The following is a 21,936-nucleotide window of genomic DNA, read 5'->3' on the forward strand; positions in this document are numbered from 1 at the left end:
CTCCCCCCGCCCCCCCCCCCCCCCCCCCCTCCCCGAGAAGATGGAGGACACGGGATGTCTCCAGTAGTCCACTTATGGAGGTGGAGAAAAGATATAGTGGGGAGCCTCAGAAAGCACTGTTTGTCTTTCAATGTCTGCACTCTAAACACCCACAGGATTAAAGTGTCATTTTCACTCCGTCAAAAGAATTAGAATTACACTAGACATGAAATTGGGGTCTTTTGGGAGGCTTTCCACAGAAATCCAACTCAAAAGTGCAATTTCATTAGAGATTATCCCATTAGAGACTTTTATGAGAGTATTGTAGTAGAAGTATGCTCCTGTCACCTCAGGTGCTCCACAGAACAGAACTGTGATGACGGATGGTATTTATTTAAATTATGATGTCTTCAAACTTGTTTATTAAGAGATTTTTAAGAACAGTTATATTGACATGGATATACAATGAGAAGACCCAACATCAATAGATATGAAGCACTTGAAAAAGATCAAGTTAGGCAGATAAAGCTTCTTCTAATGAGCATTTAATTGTAACCATAGGCATTTATTTTAGGCTCCTGCTTATATTTTACATACTGTACTAACTGTTAATCTAAATCTTCTGAGCACATTTTTTTTTGCTGTAAGTACACAATAAAACTTTTATACTACAAGGAAATTATACATGATATGTGCCGTCGGACGTCAATCAAACTACAGTACTTCTTTTGAATGCCACCATCAATTAAAGAGAGAGTAAAATGTCTTTCAATGATAAATGCTTTTGATTTTACAGTATATGTATATGGAGCGGTCTCACCGCCACCAGCAATTTCATTTTCAGCCTTGAACAGAGCCGCCATATCCTTTGTGCATTGCAATGTGGGAATATAGTGAGCATCAAACCATCGAACAATGTACAGCATGCACTCTGACGTCTTTGTGAACACACACAGACGTCAACATTTCTTCTAAATTGGCTGTAAAAACTAAGAACACCTACATGTTGAAAAGACCAAGCCCAAATGTCTAGACGGGTACCTTTAGAGGGTGACCGTTTGAAGCATTGGGCCCCTGACGAAGCGTCGATATTTGACCAGTGGGGTTCTGTTCACAAGAACCACTTGATCCTGGAATTTTTGGAACCCCTCCTCCATCTAGATGCCTAAAAGTCAGGAAGGAAGAAAGATTCCACTCCCATCCATTGTCATTCAACTTTTTGACTTGATTTTCATTTCTTTTCACGCCACCTTTAAAAGCCCTACACATTTTTTTTTCTTTGTTTCAAGCCTCCGAGCGCTCCAACGAAACAAGTACGAGCTTTATGCACTCAAGAAAGAATAGAATAGAGTAAAGTCTCTTGTATGACGCACAAAGAGCACGCATGAATGCATTAAAAGGGAATGCTTTTTGTGGCATCGTGGGCTATGAGACCGAGAAGGACGGCCAGGAAAGAAGAGGAGAAATCAGAAAGATGGCACTCACTGACGGAGGGAGATGGAGGAGGACAGAGTTGGAGAGCAAGAGGGATAAGGGAAGGGAAAGAGGAGCAGAGTGCTCTTTTAAATGGAAATTGGCTCTTCCACTGATGGCTAGGACGAGTAATGACGACCCCCCTCTGACTACTTGAACGTGGAGTCAGCATTTGTACATGCACACACACACACACACACACACACACACAATGTTCACATAACTATCATCCTGCACCTGCACACATCACACACATTTAAAAGCATGCAATAAGTTACTGATGACACACACAGAGACACACACACACACCCTCCAGAGACGGGAAAAGTGTGATGATGCATCATTTTGTTAAGCACCTCTATCCATCTCCCCTTCACTTTCTGCTCAAAAGACGAGGTTGCAACTTACCTCACATATACAGCCTACATAGTGTACAGTGTGTCTGTCTGAGTTCCCTCAAACAAACAGAACAACAGAGAGACAATCTGTGTCTTTATTACACCATAATCTAACAAGTCTCACTGCAAATTGTGGCTTTTTAACTTCTCTCAATGTTCCTTTAAAAATCATCCTATAGTGTGTTCACATGAACAATATAGATTGGATTTTGCATCTGCTATTTACTTTTCTTTTGGTACTACTGTACAGTATTTACATGAATAATAGCTTGTTAATAGGATGACATTATGTATCAGTGGATACATCTCATGAGTTTACATTTAGATCATTATCCTTCTTTTGCACATCTTTTCATACGGAGGCAAAAACGCTGACTTGCACATGCACAAATAAAATTGTATTTTTTTTTTTAATCCCGCAGCGGAGTTTCTACTTCCACACGGTCGTTTTCATGTCCGTCTTCCTTCCTCTGCTTCCTCTCGTATCCACAAAGAGAGAAAACTCTTGAGCCCGCTGTGTGAGTTCTGTTCAGAGTACTGCGGGCAAGCACGCAACTCAACAGAGACCAAATAGCTTCCTGTTAAACCCACACTGCTGTTACCAAAGCTGGGTTCTCCTTCAAGTCTGTGTGTTACTGTGCGTGCGTGTGTGTGTGTGTGTGTGTGTGTGTGTACACTGAATGTGTTTGTAGTTCTGTCTGCATCCGAATCACATTGTGCAACTCTGTGATTTTGGGACTTTTGTCTATATGTCTAAATGTGTTGACCCTGTTTGAACTGTCAGGGGTGAATTCACTATGAATGGGTTGTGGCCGCTGATCGCACCTCAACGTTTGTTTGAGACATTTGAGACATTTTTGAGTTAATTAAAGAGTGGCCGCACACTTAAACATGCTCTTTTAAGCTTTGGTGTTAACATGACGTTCTTACATAAGACAAGCGCTGAGTCGTTAGTCAGTCAAGTTAATGTCAAACACGCTCCTTTCCTAAATCTAACTAAGTGCTGTTGTTGCCTGAACCTAACTTCCTGTGAAGACGGAGGTTCATTTTTAGCGTATATTGACACACCGACCTCGACATGTCAAAAACTGACACGTAGCGCGTCATAGTTTGAAGCTTAGCAGCACTGATCGGGCTGAGGTGTTTGGCGCATTGGGGTGAGAATGTGTTAATTATTGAATGAACGAACAACGAGGTTTCTGTGGAAAGTTTTATGGTATTAAATGAATGCAGTGAGAGGAGCCATCAATGCTTAAAACACATGGCAGGGAGAAAGATGGTGATACATGTTCTGTATCTCTTGTCCTCCATTAATCAAAACATTAAAGAAATTGTCAAAGATATAAAAAAGAGCACAGATTCAAAACATAGATGTGTTTCCTCTTGCTGTGCCTGTAAACACACCTCAGCACAGTCCAGTGGTTTTTGACAAAGGACCGTTTTTCATTTTATTACTTCAGTGTTTCCCGTTATTAAAGACAAATGCTTCTGCCAAATGTTAATCAGAGATATGAGGCTATTTGTTTGAGGTCTTATCCAAACAGAGACTACGAAATGAAGAGCAAACTGTCTTTACTTTGTGGTAGAAGTATATCTCTGTTCATTTTCTTTTCTAACTCTAACACCTCATACGTCTACTTTAGTGACTCCACACTGTTTCAACACCCCCCCCCCCCCCCCGTCATCGTGTCTTACCATGAAGGGGAGTCGTGTCTCAAAAAGAAATGTGCCTTTTGGTGTGAAAGAACATCTGCTCCTGTACTTGGTCTTGTGATTTGTTTTCACGATATGCTCCGTGTAACTCATTTGCCTTTCAAGCAGCGGGCCCATTCCTCATTACATTTGAGGGGCGGTGCACTTCACACCTTCTGTGTACATTCATCATCGGCTGCTCTCACAGTGGGGTCGATCCCGGGCCCATTACCGAGTGTTCTACAGTAAATCGTGGTGTGTAAGGAGCATCGGTTTGGCACGACAACGTGTGCCATTCAATACACTGACCTCGGTGTATGTCAGCAGATTCAAAGGGCCAAAAATGCACACATGGGGAGTTAAAGAAGTTCTATATCTGCGTCCTCACTCGGGTAGCTGCAGTGTGTGATACTATCACTCTACTGTAACTCTTTAAGGAACAAACTCAGCTTGCACTGCCAGGATGTATGTTTCAGTGTCGACCAATTTTCGGACTTACCAGTCAATCAACATTGCCGTCCTTAGACCCATGCAGCTAGTGTAGCGAAAAGCCAGTGGCAAATGTGAACGACCCATAGAAAGTGCTAGTAAATGGTATGATAGGCCCATTCTTTCTTTCTCAAAGTGGCAATAACAAAAAACGGTTCCCCAGTCGGAGTATGAATGTAAATGATAAGAGTGAAACCACTTAAATCTTCTCTTCTCCCTCATGTTTGTTCAATGCTCACTAACCCACAAACCGTAATCACCCACTTCCAAACTCAGCCCGCTCCCTCGCATCTATATGCATATTACATCCGCAACCCATTACTCCTCATTTATCCTTCCACGTCCCCTCACTCCTTCCCATGCATCCTTAACCAGGCTCTGCGCTGTCCTCCCCTCCATCTTTGGATGTGGACCAGAGCCAGTGTTAGCAGTGTTAAAGCAAAGGTCTCGCAGGTCATTTAACTCCCAGTTGTCGACGGAGTGTGTTATCACCACAGCATCCGCTACTTCCTCACTCCGACCTGACTGTAAAAGGTGCAGCATCATTCGTTTACTCAGCATGGTGTGGGAAAAACAAGGGCTGGAAAACCTGTTCAGCAAACACATAGCCATAATATTTGAAGGTGGTTGTAGCCTATTTGCATTGACTAATCATTGTTGTGCTCATTTTGACGCATTACATCATCCACCTAACAGTAATTTAAGAATATTAATGCAAATGTTGACGGCATTACCCTGCACTTTACATTCCATGCCATACACCAGATTTTACAGAAGAAGAAAAAATGTTGCTTAAAGCAGTAGATTGACATTTCAGCTAAGTTTGGAAGTCAGACACCATAACTCTGATAAATTAACTCACAGTTTGACTTGAGTTTACACGAGACACGAATAGCGGTCTCCAAGGTAAAGCTACTGTCTTTGTTTGGCTCATACATCCTACGCGGACTTTCTCGCTATTTAAATTGCGTCCGATGCTCTAATGTGGGTTTGGATTGAAGTTAGTTGAAAGCCCAGTGTGTCACATACAGATGCTAAAGGGAGCCTCGGTATCAGAAGCCGACTGGCACTGACCAAGTTGCGATACTTGAGGAGTCAGGGAGGACATAGCAGTATATACAGTATATACAGTATATATACAGTAATTGTGTGCAAAAGAAAAGTGTGAGAGAGAAGATACAGAAAGGCTTCAATCAGCAGAACCTTTTGTCTTTTGTTTTTTAGGTGCACATTCGTGTGTTTTTGTTCTCATTTAGCGCGCACCATTGTTTGTGCCCATTGTCATCACTGCCACTGACAATCCCTCATTAACAGTGCTGCAGCGGCTCACAGCACTCGCAGTCTGGAGGAGGTAAATTAACTAGGAAACAGATGCGGTGTGTGTGTGTATGTGTTTGGAGCACGAGGTGGTGAGTGTGTGAGGAAGCGAACATGGCAGATTTAAGCAGGCTGCTGTGCAACAAAGAGCTGCTCAGCTTTCTTCTCCTCCAGTCGGCTCGGCTTCATGCTTATGCTTCCAGCTCCGAAAGGCAAAATACTAGACAGACAGACAGACAGACAGACAGATAGATGGATGACTCATTTGAGTGTACACTTGCAAACACCACTGATTGGACAGGATGGTTCAGAGTTTTGTGCCCGATTAGCTTTGAGGTGATATAGTTTGCTCTTAGTTTCATACGGTGATAATGTAATGATGCTCCCGTATATGACAAATGTTGGACATTTTGACTGCATTTATAGATTTGCCGGGTACACAGTTTAAAACTCTGATAATGATTGAGATCCTCTCACTGTAAACAAAAGTTGTATGAACTAGAGGCAGCATCATTTTGCAGTTCTGTTTGTACAGATAAACACAAAATCACAACACAAAGGATGGGAAAGAACGAAGGGAAACGCAGAAACATCACTGTCTCACAACATAATAGCCTGCCCCGGACAAAAAACACAATTTGCAGCTGACAGGACGGACAGTGACAGCATAATGACTACTGCCGCTAATGCAGGCTCTGCACTGCACTCAAGCAACAATGCGGCAATTTCATTAGCCGCGCACGTTCTGTCAGAAGGATATTGAGTTGTGATGCCAGAAATATCAGTGACAGTGAAAAGATTGGAAAAGCAGTCTTGTTTTGACGGCAGCCTGAGTGGACAAAATGAGGGGGAAAAAACAACATGCAATGACAAAAGCAACAAGTGGGCTCGTGAAAATCAAATATCTTTTAAGATAATCATCTGCTGCCCGGTTGGTGTTTCCATTATAGACTGCAGTTTAATCTATCCTCTCTGCCATCCCTAACACTATCACTCCATCTCCCTTCTTTCCCCAGATTGGAATAAGCGAGTGGACTATGAGCCAGGAACGGGAAGTAAGCAGCTGTTTCCTAAAATGCACCTGGAGACCTGTGGCGGGCCGCTGTCGTCGGTGAGGACCACCGTGGAGCTGCAGACCAGCCACATCGGGAAAGGCTGCGACCGCGAGACCTACTCTGAGAAATCTCTACAGAAGCTCTGTGGTTGGTTCTGCAAAGACATTTTTGTGCTGTGCTATGAATGCCATAACCGTGCTCGCGTGACCAGAATGTAACAGCTTCGATTGAGCGCGCATTTCTGGCATGTAGCGCGTAAACCACATGAGAGTTGGACCTGTGGCTATTAGGATGGTGGTGGATATGTGGAATGTACTGTAGATGGCCGATCAAAGATGACTTCTGACTGAGGCGGCAAACTGAAAGTTAGTGCAATGAATATGAAGTAAGCTGCTGCTAAAAGCATCGGTGGAATCCAGCGTCTGAGTAACAGGGTCAGACAGGACCTGAGGCGCCGTTCTCTGCCCCTTTTTAAAGCAGCATCTGAAAGCTCCGGGTCCATAATGCGTTCTTATCTCCGCTTGTGTCCCTGGTAAAACCCCTGTGCTAAATGAAGGCACCAGAATAGCAACGTAAAGCTGTGTCACTAATGATGTGACAGAGCGAGGGCATTAGCTGCCTCAGATGCAGCCACGCTCTCTCCTCGGTGACTGATGAGCAGCCGAGCCGCCGTATCTGTGCCCAGAGCACCAACAAAGCAGCCGAGCCTCCCCCCCCCCCCTCCCACACTGCACCGCCAGCAGGGGGGCTGGAGTCATCATCTTTGACTAACGGCCTTCAGAAACCCCATTCCAGCTCATCTGAATGCATAACGTCCACTCCCTGCCTCCCCTGGCTCCCGGTCCATGCATGGTTTACCACTAAAGAGTCCTTTTCAGGCACCTCATAATCGTTATCTGATAGCGAATAGAATAAATTGTAATTGCTTTTTTAAAGCGCAATCAATTTGAGATAATGTACAAAGACATCGGGCAAAGGGAAGGCTGCAGCTGGGTGCTGGAGAAGTCGATGCGTATTTATTTACGGAGGGAATGTAATTACTGGAGTCAGAACGTCGACGCTGGCATGAGCACGAGGTGGAGAAAAACAGCTTTATAGATGTGCGAGGGGGGGGGGGGGGGGACATCAATTAACGTGCTAATGTTGTGTTATTAGCAGCAGTGAACAGTTGCATGTTGCAATTGTTTGCCGGACAAGAGAGCCATGATGAATTCTGACACTGCTCATTTTTTTCCTCAGAACAGCGTGGTTCCCGTATCACTTTGATTTATTACCGTCCATAGGCTGTTACAAATGATTTATAAATGTGGTTTAAACGCACAGAATGCATTTTTCCCTGTCCCACGGAGAGGCAGAGATATAGATCACCAAGGCCACGTCCATCGCATCGAGGAGCAAGGTGAGCGGCATGGCCAAGAATAACGTTTGTCGAGGTGCCAGTTTCAAAACAAAAAACGTTCAGGACTCAACATATTGAGGTTATTGTGTCAAAGGGATGATGGAAACGCTTTCAAAGGGAAGAGGAGAAGGGGAATATGAATGGCTCAATGCAGTGCAGCAATGATTGGTGTGTATTGTCAGAATGCACAGTATCGGGATCATATAACAAAAGTGTCAGCTGTAAACAATTCATGTCATTGGCTGAATCACGCCACGCGCCGTCCTGTTCGCCAGCTCCTCGCTGTGTCTTTTCCCTTTGTGTTACCGTAGCACTCGCTCAATGTGTCCTCTCTCATTCCATAGAGGCACATTGCGGTCGCGAGCTATGTTCTGAATTTGGGAGCAATGACTCACATGTCTTTCCTTTTGAAAGTCAGTTTCATTTGCCATGAATCAATACCCACATCCTCAATCCATCTCGGCCCATTGATTACATATTAAGCCCTGCCATCTGCCTCACTCATAAGTAATCATAGCCAAGGTTAGGCCAATATACACCACATATCTGCCGTGATTGTTATTGACACATTCTCCATCGCACCTTTTATTTGTTCACACGGCGATGACCCCAGGGGCCTCCTCGGGCAGCACTGACCTTCTGCCCGCCCCCAGCGCTGCCACCAACTGGACGGCTTCCCTGGTGACCGACAGCGGCAGGGACAGCGACTTGATCTTCAGGTTTGACGGTCATCAGGCGGCTAACATCCCGGACTGGGTGGTGCCCCAGAATCTGACAGACCAGTTCACCGTCGCAACCTGGATGAAGCACGGACCCAGCCCCGGGCTCAGAGCCGAGAAAGAGACTCTACTCTGTAACTCCGACAAGACTGGTGAGTGTGATCCTCCTGACAGGCAAGGAGTGACATAATCCCACTAACAGGTGTCTGTGTAGGCAATGCCTGATATCTTATTCCTTTGTGCCACGGCGCTCCACACACCACTGAGCCATGTGGTAACACTTGGTGGCATGTTCCTTCATAATAATAGACATGGGCATTGTAGTTAAGCTTCATTTAATTCCACCTACATACACCATGTTGCTGTAGTACTGTTCATACTCACTAAACACCAGATGTGTATTCATCCTCTGCTGAAAACAGTCCACCAAGAATGGCAGTTACTCCAGTTTGAGTGACATTTGTAATAAAAAACAGTGCCCAGCTGTTTAAGAAGCTGACTATCAATATAACTGTGACATTTTTGAAGATTTAGTTCAGCAGGAATAAATAAACTCGGAGCTTAAAAGTGGATGAGGAAATGTAACCTAATATTATAAATATGATCTTATTCTCTGTATTGATCCAGTATAACAAATTCAGTAACATCATAGCATGTTTTGCTCACAGGAGATGATTTTTGTTGTTAAAATTCCAGTGAAAATTGATGTGAGATAACCTTGACAAAGTCTGCCTTCAACGAAGAGGTGCTTCCGTCCCAGTCGCGTGTGTTCTTCTGGTTTACCTGACAGTAAGTGTGTGTGATGAGTCGGTCCCTGGTGCCTACTCTTCTTTCTCCCTCCCTCCTTACAGAGATGAACCGCCATCACTACTCACTTTATGTCCACAACTGCCGCCTGGTGTTCCTGCTGAGGAGAGACTTCACCCAGGTGGACACCTTCAGACCGGCCGAGTTCCACTGGAAACTGGAGCAGGTAAGACAGCGCGACGCCCCGGGATACACACGACAGGCAGGTGTGACACAGAACATAAGTGATCTCAGTTTCTGCCTTAAACTCACTCTTGTGGATTCGATAAGTAGGTCATGGGCCAAACTCACAGGCAGGGATGAAGCCTCTAGCCTGGATTACACTTGTATTAAACATCCACTCTTGGCTTAATCCATGTTGGTCTGTTTCTTGCACGAGTAGACATTCATTTAGAGAATGTGGCAAAAGGTTCATGAAGGAGTGAGAAGCACAGATCAGTCCTCACTAACTGGTTGCTCATCAGACACATAAAAAGCTTAATACACACCCTTGGGTTTGTGTGTGTTTGTGTGTACATAGAAGCACTTGTATGCCTTTTTATTTAGTGCCTGACTGCACTAGAAATCCTCAAAGAAGCCTAACCTTTAATTAAACTCAATTAGTTTGGAGAACTCTCATAACAGTTCACATATTAAACGTGCACATTTCTTAATTAATGGATACAGTGACTCGTCAATGCATATTTGCTATGGATATGATAACTTTCCTGTCTGTATTTTATCATAGCCGTAGTTGTTTCTCTAAGGAAACAAATATGTAGAGAGATAAAAATTGTGAACATGATTTTGGGAGTTTTTATTATCTTTTGGAACAGAACTGTCGGTATAATTAGGGCAAGCCTGGAAAGGTTTTAGGAAAAACGATCTGTGGGTGAAAATATGCACAAAAAGATTCTTAGTTGAGAAGAGGGATGAGTGAAGGATACTTGAACAAACAGACAGAGCAAAGAGAGGCTGAGATATGCTCGCTCCAGGGTTTGTGTGCATGCATGTGCGTGTGGACAGCAGCTGTCTGTTGATCAAGGATGCTGTCTTAAAGTCAGACAGGTCACCTCGACTCGCAAGACCCCGCTCTCACGAAGCCACGACTTTTGATCCAGAGGAGAGACGTACAGCTGAGCCAAGACATCCAGACACAACATAGAGGGCTAATTTAATCAGACACATCACTGGTCTTTAATAGGGGGGCATCTTCTGGAAAAACACAGGGTTTCCACAGAGTATTAGTCACTGTTTTCTCATCCAGTCCACATTTCTTCTGGTGTTTTTAAGGTGTTACTTTAAAACGTCGGCAGTAATCGGAAGACAAATCCACATTTCTCACAACCCCCTCCGCTTTCAGTCGTGAAGAAGATCTTTGCGTCATTAGTCAAATGTTTACTGAAGGTGTTAAAAGTAACCATTAGCGTTTATGGTCGTAGCTGCCACTGATGACACATCCTCTGTATTTTGCCATCACTTTGGCAATTTTTTGGGGGGTTTTAATAACAAAAATAAGAGAACAACTAGTTTGGAAATCAGTTTGTTTCTGGTAGTATGGCGGAAAAGAACGTACACTTAGGGGATTAAGATTTTCAGAAAATATTTAACAGTGTATAAAATGTAAATTTTGGTATTTCATGGACATTACTTTTGATTTCTGCTGTCTTCAGAGTTTATTAGGAACTAACTAATAATTAACTAACTAGTTAGAGGTAACGTCTATGTTTGGGGATGTTGGATTTATGACGTCAGTGTTTTTTAAATCCTGGATACAGCCCTGTAACCATTTGAGATTTTATCACGTCAACAACTATTGGAAATTTGAAATTAAAATTTGTTAGAGACATCGATGGTCCCCAGAGGACGAAACCAGCTGACGTAATGATCCTTTGACTTTCAATCTGGCCCTGGCAGCTGGTTAAAGTTTTCACTTATTCCAGTAGAATATCTCAACAACTGCTGGATGGATTGACACAACATTTGATACAAGCATTCATGGTCCCCAGAGGATGAACCCCAATGACTTTGGTCACCCTCTGACCTTTCCTCTAGCGCCACCAAACATCAAATTTCTAATCTACATGCATCATAGACCCGACTGCTTCCCATAACAAAGACAATATTGCTATATAAAGATGTCACAAATATTCTCTTGTCTTTATTTAAGGTGATAAGTGATTTAAACACTATTTCACCATGACCCTTTCACAATGTGTTACTTGTTTGAAAAGCTCCCTCTCGCTGTTACTTGCTGTTAAGCAATCAAGCTCATGCAACATGCACGACATGCACGGAGGGTTGAAGGAGGGAGACATTTTCTCTGTCAATTGCTTGTTTGTTTGTGGTAATTCTAGTGTCATAAAGTGTAATTCACTTATGATAAAATGCATCACATCACATCCTTTAATTTGGACTCCTCGTATGCAGCAGTTGATGAAATTATATAAAAAAGGAAGCCGGGAGATGAGGCTGCAGCTGCTAGCAGTGTTTTGGGTTAATACAAAGATTTAGGATGTTAATTCTACAGCCTTGTCTAAATTGATCTCAATTTATTTATTGTATTAGCTCCCGGTGATAAAACTTTCTACGGACTATGCTGGCACCACATACATCTCTGGAACAGGCTGAACAATAGTTGTTAAACTGTGGAGTTTCCTGAGCACTTTCTGAATCCCCCCCCCCCCCTAATTCTTTTGTCCTCTCTCTCTCATCTTCCTCCCTCTTGTTAACAGTTTGTCTCTGTAACCCTGCGGCATGAAAGGAAACTTTCATCAAGTTGCTATCTCCCCTCGCCTTCTCGCCACTTCCTCCTCATCTGCTAATGTCTTTTAAACAAAATGAACTTCTGAATACCTCCGGCCCAGAAGAATCTCCTCCTCTCCCTACGTTGGTTTATCACACAAGTCCAATTAATTCCTCATACAATCCAATCAGGCACTGCGAGTCGCTACATAAAGATTGGAGCGGGGGGTTGGGTGGGGGAGATGGTTGCAGGTATTAGTCTTACCTGCTGAAAGAGATATCTGTGTATATCTGTTAATAACAGGCAGAAAGTAGTTAAAGGCAGCGTGGCTTTTTGCTTACAGACCTATTGTGTTCAGTGTGGTTGAGTATTTTAAGCGTTGCTGCCTGTGCTCTGCATTGTGGAGAGAGATTGAGCTTGAGGTTTTTTTATTGACTTCAATGAAACACTGTGCAGCGAGTTCGTATGGAAAGTGTCTTTTGTGCACTGGTTTCATATTCTTTAAATGTGGACTTGCATTCAGGCGTCTGAAAGGAGACTGTCAGTCTTGAAGCTGTTTCCTGCATCAACCAGTACTTAATGAGCCCCTGCATGTATTATATTATGTAGAATCTGCACGGTCCAAAAAATAGCCTTTGGCTCACACAGGTATCAGGGAATTTCACTCGCTCACCCACAGTCAGACTTCAGTTCTTTAACAGTGTATTAACAGCAAGTGAAGATTCATCGTTCCTTTGAAGAGGAGAAATACAACTTATTTGAATTAAGTTGACCAAACTTTTACTTTTCAAAGAGTGATAAATAAAGTTACTTTATAGCATCTTTATTTGCTTGATCATTCTCATTTTATTAGAAGGCTGTATACACTCACAACCCTCCTACACTGGTGACTTTAAGCCAAATGCGTCTGTGATTAATCCTCGTAACTTAAGTCGATGGTTGGCGTAGATAATAAACACAGATGAGTTCGTATTTGAAATACCGTTGCCAAACTACGTGCACACACTTACATATGTGATCACCGTTTAAAAATAGTAGAAGGTCCATATGAAACAATAAGTAATGTTTGTAATCATTACTGTATGTATTGCTCATATGCTAACCAAACAGCTTGGTTAGCTCCTTGGTTGCCCTGTCAGTAGATCCGATACAGTTAACAAAAGCTTCTAACCAGTGGAGCTGATGTCCGTGTTTACTTGTGTGCACTGTATGGTTTGAAATTCTTAATGTAAAAGTGTATTTAGGAGACTGAAAGTGTGAACATAGCATGAACCATAGCCAGGATGACTCAATGAGAAAAAGACCCAGGATGAAAAGAACCAGAATCGTCCTTTAAGTAAATTAACCATTTGCCCTCGCAAGCACAGATGAGGTCTAGTAACTTCCATGAGTAAGTAAATAATTATCCCGTAAACGTTATGACCCGAAGAAAGCAGTCCACACAAACATTTGCATTGGTAAATCATTTAAATGGCCCTTTTTTGTATTATGTCCCACATTTTGGGCTTGAGCACAGCGCTTCATGAAATGTTGACGGGATACCTATGCGCTTCACTGCGTCCCTGTTTCTGTAGAGTTTCATGATGTGTCCCACGTAGAGAGATGAATGGAAAGGCTGTTTGTGTACAGAGCAAAGCCTGCTCTGTGTCCGTACCTGACAGGGCGAAGGGGCTCCAGCGGGACGAACAATTCAATGAGAAGTCACCTTGAGCCTTTCATCTACGAAAAGAAGCGGGAAAAAATGACAACTGGGATATTTGAGATCTAAACGATGTTTCCTGCAGAAGTCTAAATTGAATGTGGAAGTTACATCATTACCTCTGGCTACCCCATGACTTATTTATTCAGGAAAGCAAGCATGCAAACACTCAGGGGGGGGGCTTTCTATGATTATATTAGTGGACGGCAGTGGGAAATATATATGTGACCTTAATGTAGTCGGGGATAGTGAAGCTAGGCAGACGGCCACAATATGGGTTCATGTGTAGATAAATAATGGTTAGTAGTTGTCTCACACTGTGCTGCATGTTCATCCAGGCCATTCAGTCACTAACTGTGTCTGACGCTTAGTGCTCGGTAGTTTACTGGTGGAGCTTTTTTTATTTGTTTTGATGAGAGTGGTGAGACTGAGCCAAAACAGTGAAGTTGAGGACTTTAAAACCAAAACAATGAGAAAACCCCTTTTCACACTATACAGTAATTCGCCACATTTTTCATACAAAAGATATTGACTAGTGCAGCTTTGATGCTAAGAAAATACACTTTCTCCATCCAACACAATTCAAGCAATTTTGTCTTTGACTACTGATTTATTTGCTCCCGTTCCCATTTCGCAAGTGTATTTCGCATCTATTGTGCGCATCAACAGTGGCTGAATGTATCACACGTGACAATAAAAGATTGAGCATATTCTTTACAAACCGCTTGGCATGATCTTCCCCCATAGCTGCCTCATAACTGGTCCGGACTCATTGTCAAAACAAACGTCTCCTGAGCACGACGCCGAGCATCTGGCATTTTAAAAGTGCTGATGTGCTGCTGTTGACTGCAGTCATCAGAAACCCCTTGTTAGTAAATCACAGGATGTTTAGGGACCGCCCTACCTGGTGAGATTGTGAAATCGTGTTGTTTTGATTGTGAAGTGAGAAAAAAGAGAAGATGTCTTTTGCAATAAAACATTAAAGGTCCGGACAGCTTCTGTCTCCATAAGAGAGGAAGGAGATTCCGACAGAGAAGAGGAACCCGGCATTCACACACACTGGTGACTGATGATGTCATTTTTCTCGGAAGGACAGCCTCATGGTGCCCTATTTGTTAAAGTCTGTCTAAAATATAAACCTTAAATATAATCATGAGCTTTACAGCTGACAAATATATATTAGATTTCCATATTTTATACAAATCCCGTAGTCTGTGTCCAGCATTTATCAATGAGAGTGCAAAATATTATTTCTGTTTATCTGTGTCTGAGTGTAACACACGAGCTCTCACACAGCGTTTCTCTCCTCCTGGGAGGAGCTGTGTTGAATGATAGATGGCTCCTACTAAAGAATCCGCTATATTTAGAGCTCTGCTCCACCAACTAGCTCCAAAGAGCATGATGGATACACACACGCACACACACACACACACACACACACACACACACACACACACACACACACACACATCTTCTGACGGATCTTTCTGACTGTCTATTTGAAGTGAGTGCAGACTTCTGCCGCGTACAGCTTCAATCGCTTTTCTCGTCTTGTCTGAGCCCCTTGCCCACATGCACACATGCACACAATCTCACCCTCCCCACTGGTTAGAAACAAAGCTCCTACAGATGTGTTCTGTGTGTCTACAGCCGTCATCTAGCTCTGGGTCAGGACTAGGACATTAATGCTTACCCAGCTCAAGGCTAACATCTCATAGCTTTATTCACAAATACTGTGACCGCTGTCGAGCTACACCTGGAGAGCGTGGGGGGGCGACTAACATCGGCCTTTGTACGCGATCGTCCATGCAACTCCACCTGTGGAATTGCACAAGAGGGGCGTGCAATGCTTCTGTCAGACTCCAGAATCCTTCCGACATATTCAGTGGTCCTCCGAGTGGCCATCCCCTGGGTGGTACTCACACAGCACATGTTCCCATTAAAACAGTGGATTTATTGCAAACAACACAGCAGCAATCCCTGGACTTTTGATATTGATTGGCACTTATGCAAAGGGCCTTGTTTGTATTCAGGTGGAGGATCTCATTGAGGGCAGTAATCAATAACCTCAGAAAGATGAAAAAGACAGAGGAAGGAAAGGAAGGAGAAGAACAGATATAAGAGGAAGGTGAAAGAGAGACCTCAGAGGACAGAGATCGAAGAGGAAGAATAGGTACGGAGAGAAGAAAGATGGGATCTGTGGAAAGAAAAGAAATGTCAGAAATGACTTCCCACTGGACCAAAGACATGCCGATATATAACATTGTTTGGAGTAGCTGAGAGGAATGGAAGCAGTCGATGAACAATAAACAATTGAACAACAACAGTCCTGCTGCTTACTGATGATATCACTCAGGCACAATCTCTCTGCTGTGTTTGGTGAGCAAGACACAGGGGATGATAGACGGATTGATGACATCGATGCAGTCACCCTGGGTGTTGGGAGCCAAAATAATATGCAAAATAATTGGGTTTATAAGTGTAATCGGAGCAGGCAGGCTCTGTTGTTGCAATCCTCTCGGTATGATATCACTCATTCATCACAGACATCTTCTTTTATCATTTACCGCCGAGGTGTCTCTCACCCTCCGCTACGGCAGTCTGCTTCACAAACGAAATCAGCCTTTATTACAAACGCACTTTCCAAAAACCCTGTTCCATGCAGTTTTCCATCATTTTTATTTCTTTCACATCCCACCGTCCCTGGATAATATTACCTCCCCTTTTATGAGAGTGGGAAGTACTGTAGGTCTTAGATAGGCAGAAATCGTGCTGGAGAGGCCACTAAATGACAGGGTGGAGGAGCAGCGGCTTTTATTACCTTGCTGACTCTGACTCGGTTTGTGTGCGTGTGTGTGTGTGACACACAGTATCAGTGACTTGCAGAGTGGTATATATAGTTGTGTGTGTAATTGAGAACAATGGTGTGTGCGTGTGTGTGTGTGTGTGTGTGTGACACATAGTATCAGTGACTTGCAGAGTGGTATATATAGTTGTGTGTGTAATTGAGAACAATGGTGTGTGTGTGTGTGTGGCATCTCTTACCCATGTGTGTGATATTTTCTTAGTGTGTATCTAGCAGAGGTGTGTGGTTTAAGTCACTTCATTTGTGACTCGCCCAAGTCAAGTCTCAAGTCATTTTTGGCAAGTCTTAAGTCTCAAGTCATTAATCCTTTGTGACAGTATCAAGTCAATTGTGACAGGTTCAAGTCAAGTCTATATTTCTTCTCGGTAGAATTCATGTTTCACATCCTTCGTGCCAAATCAAGTCTCCAGATATTTGTGACAAGTCAAATGTCAAATCGTTGAAGTATTGTGTGGGTGTTGTGCCGAGAAATGAGAGACCTTTTGATTTCACTTTGTTTTAAAAGGGAGCACAAATGCCAAATAAGAGAAAATAACAGCGCAGTAAAAGCTGCTGTTCCGTGCAATTCATCATATTAATCTGGAGCAAATGGGTTCGCTGAGTACCCTCTTCTTCCAGCAAATCTATCCCTTTAACTCTTCGCCCTTTCCTCCCTCTCGCTCGCTTTCTTTATTATTATTTTTTTTTTTTACAATTTGTCTTACTTTCTGGCCAAATAACACTCCCAAACTCTCCACCCAGACTTTCTGCCCACCCAAATGGTTTTTAAGAGAGAAAGTTTATGTGCAACGCAGCCCTTCCCTCCAACTGGCTAAAGCACTTCCTGGATCGAGGGAGGCTGTCAGAATCTGCACTGAAGATTTATTGCGCACATCCCACCCTGACCTTAAGTGTGGTAGGAGAAAAGGGTGAGAAAGAGGAGAGATGAATTGAAGAAGCGATAGAGACGGAGAGGTGGAGGAAAAGCGAGCTTGGTACAGGGCTGGTAAATTTGGCGTAGGAGTATTGGCGGTGTGCGCATTGTCAGGGTTTGGGTAATCACGAGGAGGCGTGTGATGGATGTAGTATGGCATCCCCCCCCCACAAAAATACAATATTTTTCAAAAAAATAAATTGCTTTGCTAGTTGCCTATAGATGGAATGAACTTACAGATCCAGTTGGACAACGATAATTGTGATAATTGATTCAATGAATTCAATTACATATCGTCAATTCAACTTAAAATGACTACTTAATGTTGATATCTGATAAAGAACATTTTAAAAAGGCGCTTCTTATCAGCGTAGCTTTAAAACACACAACTCTCACCATTTGGGAAGATGTTAAAAGTTAGTTGATAGAAGTTTAAAACCATTTTTTTGACGATCATTCTACCCCAAGGCTGGATTTTGTTCTAAACGTAGTCTAAAGGTGTGATTTCTTTGAATACACCCTCCAGACTCTCAAACTTCAAGGACGCGGCTCTCGCTCCTTATAAATCCCACTTAAACCTCCGCACTGCTTCACACACAGCGGCGCTCCAGGTGCCGGTGTTAGACATTAGTGCACTTCTATCTGGGGCCTAATCCAAACCAATGGTTTTGACACTCAGATCAGAGGATTTCTGTCTGATTGGAAATTTGAAGTACTGTAGCAACAGGCTTAAGGGTTGCAGCATATTTGCGTTTTAATCAGAGCAGACTGGAGAATGAAAAGAGGAGATGCTGATGAAATAGAGAGGGTGATACTGTAAGGACAGACACGTGCTTAAATAGTTATTGGTTGCATATTGTTCAGTACCTCTGATAGGAGGAGAGAATCCAGCCTTCTAGCCACAATTCAAACATTCACAACTTAAAATACAGAATACAAACTCAAAATATATCCTGTCCAAAGATATCACTCCTCAAACGCTGGATACCGATCCGGACAGCGGTAATTCACAGCTGAAGCTGCACCACAGCTAGACTCTGTGGTGCAGCTGCAGAGAGGCCACGCTCAGCTGACTTTCCTACTGGGGATCAACTGCAGTGAAACAAGGTAATCCCAGTTTCTGTAACCGAATATTCTCTGTTTGCAGACAGACACAAAGAAAAAACACTTTAGGGACCTTTGGATAAAAAAAAACGTATTTGGGCCAAATGTTCCCAAATCTAGCTCTTAAGAAAAAAGTGTGTTTTTTTACACAGCTAGGAGTTTCAGGGAAAGGACTTTATTTGTTCTGACAGACTGACAGTGTAAAGTTATGTAATACATACATCACAGCAGTTAAAAAAGTGAAATATCCTTTTTATATAACTGTTTGTGGTTTAACATGTTTCACCTCTACTTGTATCCAGTAGTAAACAAAGTCCTGTCTTCACCTGCCGTGCACATAAATCTGGTTTCGGCACAACAAAAGGCACAAATCAATTTTAAATTATAGCTGAGATTTTCTTTGTTATTTACTACTTTTTTTTGGTGGAACTCTAAAAGAATGACATACTTTTAGAACCAGTGGTTCCGTTTAGCTTCGAGCAGATGAACAGTGGGTGAGATATAAACAAGCAACAAAAATATCTTCCTGCTGGGTTGAAAACATTATCTGCCTACTTCTTTTTCCTCCTTCTGATCTGCTTAGCTCTTTTGTTGTCTTTGTTCCCTCCCTCTGTCCATAGATTGCAACAGACTTGTTCTATTCATAGGAAATGATAAAGGAAACATTTAAGGTAATCTGGAGCACTTCTGGTATATAATTACCTGCTGTCCCCACAAAAAATAAAAACCTCTCCTGAGCCCCTGACAAGCATTTGAATCAAGTAATTAAGAATCTGCATAACCTGTGTTTGTGTGTTGACAATTTACATGAGCATGTAAGCGCAAATGTGCAGTAAACACCTACACATTCACAGAGTCTGACACTACAAGCCATCCCTCAGGCAAAATCAAGACTACAAAGGAACCAGTGAGTTACCCAGTGGACTACATTTTGAACCCTGTTTTTTTTTTTTTTTTTGCCCATTTGTTTCAAATTTACATTTGTTTCTGCCAAGTTGGCACAATAAATGTATGAATGAGCTATTAGCATTTAATGTTTGCAATGTACCTATTGGATGTACAGACAACAGGATTACTTTTATACTGAAGAAAACTCTCCGGCAAGTTTTGGATTTATAAGGAGTGTCTTCCTTTCTCTGACTTAAGCTGATTTTTGGACATTGGAGATATTGATATAGGGAAGTGTAAGAAGTCACATGTAAAGAAATGTGTGTATCATGTCAGTCCGTTCGGGTTTGACTGAGTTATGACTCCAAGAAAGAGTGTGATATTTGGCGCAAATAGTGGGCTCATGATTCAAACACAAATACTGGTGTTCTAAGAGGAGAACTTACTCCATGTAGTCTATTTAGAGTAAATTAAAGCCTTTACTTTAGGCTTTGCTTTCCACCGCCTGATGGCTTCGTAATGACTGTGTACCAAAGTGGTTTGAATTCCCAAAGCACCTGAGAGAAACAAATGGTTTAAATTATGTAACATTTGCATATGTCATCAACACATATTGAATAAACATTTCACAGTAAACAATCCCACATAGAAAGCCAAGTACATATTACATTAATCACAAACTCGCCAAGAAAAAACAGAACAGAATTGTGAACTTATACAATCTTTGTCCAGCAGTAGCAAAGTTACAACCATAACATAATTATCTCCGCCAGGCGTGGGATAATGTTTCGGTAGACTTTCGGTCAGCCTGCGGGCGGTCATGTGTTTGGTCGTGTGTGTGTGTGTGTGTGTGTGTGAGTGAGCTTATCTCAAATATTACCAATTAGCCAGATATATTCTGTACTCATTTATGACTGTATGCTCGCAATTGCTGTGCTTTACAATTATGACTGTTGTGTACCATCATTGACTGCTGACTCCTCACTCCTATTAACCGGCAGGTTAGGGGCAGCAAGTCATCAACAACTGCTTCAGTAACATAAGGCATGTCCGGCAATTGGATAGGCTAAAAACAAGCCTTAGCAAGTCTGTTGCAGGGCACATTTTGGCCTTTTTCACGGCCCAAACACTGAAGTTTGGTCTAATTTTGAACCGGAGCATCTACAGATGAATTCCATACCCGATATGTCATGATCCACTAAAGATAGGCACAATACAAGATGAATAAATCCCTGTTTTTGTTATTTTTGCCGCCATCTTAACTGTAAAAGAACCAGAGAGGGACAATTGAGAGTGAGATTAAATGCCTTTCTTTGACAGAGGAAATGGAGACACACCTGGAGGAGATCTGCACTTTTCTAGATCTTTTGTAATAGTCACAACCACCTGTGTGAGCTCTTTGTGATCCCCACTCTTTGTGATCCCCTAAAGATAAATAAGGCCAGAACTGTGTGACTTTCCGTCCGGCACCAGAATAAAGTTTGATGCTGATGATTGAAGATAAGTAGGTCACCAGAACTTTCCAATGAAATACATGTCGGTTCATGTGCGTTCACTTTTACAACTCTTTGTTCATTTGTAATAATTTTGTGTGAACTCTAAATGGACCAGAACTTAAAGGAATCTCTTTGGTCTTTACAGACTAAGGAAATCAAACCAAAGCAATCTAAGACAGACAGGCAGACCACCTTAAACCACTGAACCACCGGGACGCCCCCAAATTTGTAATATTACACGGTATTTTTCTCCACTCTAACCATTCTGTTGCTCTATATCAGGGGTCCCCAACTGGTGGACCGCGGTCCGGGTCCGGACCCAGACGCAATTGCATCCGGACCCAGAACATATATATATTTTGGAATTATACATATCAGACAGTTAGTTCAATTTTAACCGGCGCAGTTTATTCAGCCGTTATGGCACTTGTTCAGCGGTGCAGGAAACACACCGACCAATGCGTTGTAAATAACATCAGGTGATGCAGCTCAGCCAATCAAATATGGGTATTCTGACAAGTTTCCTGACTCAAGTGAGATTTACACACACCAGACCTTATTGTACTTTAAATGAGAAGAACATTTATTTATGTATTTCTATGTATTATTTATAATCCATCCAGTTAAATTTGAAAACTGAGAATAATAATTTGTTAAAATATAATTGGTGTACTTTATTTGATTTGACAGTTGTTGACTACACAGAGACATTGTTACTACTACTAGGCTTCTTGAATATATTTATATATATGGCACTAAATAGCACGAGTTAGATATTATTGTAATGTTTCGGACCTTTGCCCGAGGAGATTTTCTCAATCTGGACCTTCTGGAATTTTAGTTGAAGACCCCTGCTTTATACTTTACCCGATGAGTACTACAAAAGAGTATTGAAATGATGTGACAACTGATATTAG

General features: G+C 42.4%; 1 protein-coding gene across 1 annotated transcript in view; it reads left to right on the top strand.

Moving 5' to 3' along the window:
• The window catches only part of LOC116390681 (calsyntenin-2), a 210,351-nt gene that overhangs the window by 149,244 nt on the left and 39,171 nt on the right, over nucleotides 1-21,936 (top strand). The window contains exons 6-8 of the mRNA XM_031860600.1: nucleotides 6,365-6,550; nucleotides 8,416-8,673; nucleotides 9,373-9,494. Of these exons, the coding sequence (XP_031716460.1) occupies nucleotides 6,365-6,550; nucleotides 8,416-8,673; nucleotides 9,373-9,494 (566 nt within the window). The remainder of the gene's footprint in view (nucleotides 1-6,364; nucleotides 6,551-8,415; nucleotides 8,674-9,372; nucleotides 9,495-21,936) is intronic.

This window comes from Anarrhichthys ocellatus, unplaced genomic scaffold (genome assembly GCF_004355925.1).
Source record: "Anarrhichthys ocellatus isolate YVR2014 unplaced genomic scaffold, GSC_Weel_1.0 scaffold24, whole genome shotgun sequence".
NCBI lineage: Eukaryota > Metazoa > Chordata > Actinopteri > Perciformes > Anarhichadidae > Anarrhichthys > Anarrhichthys ocellatus.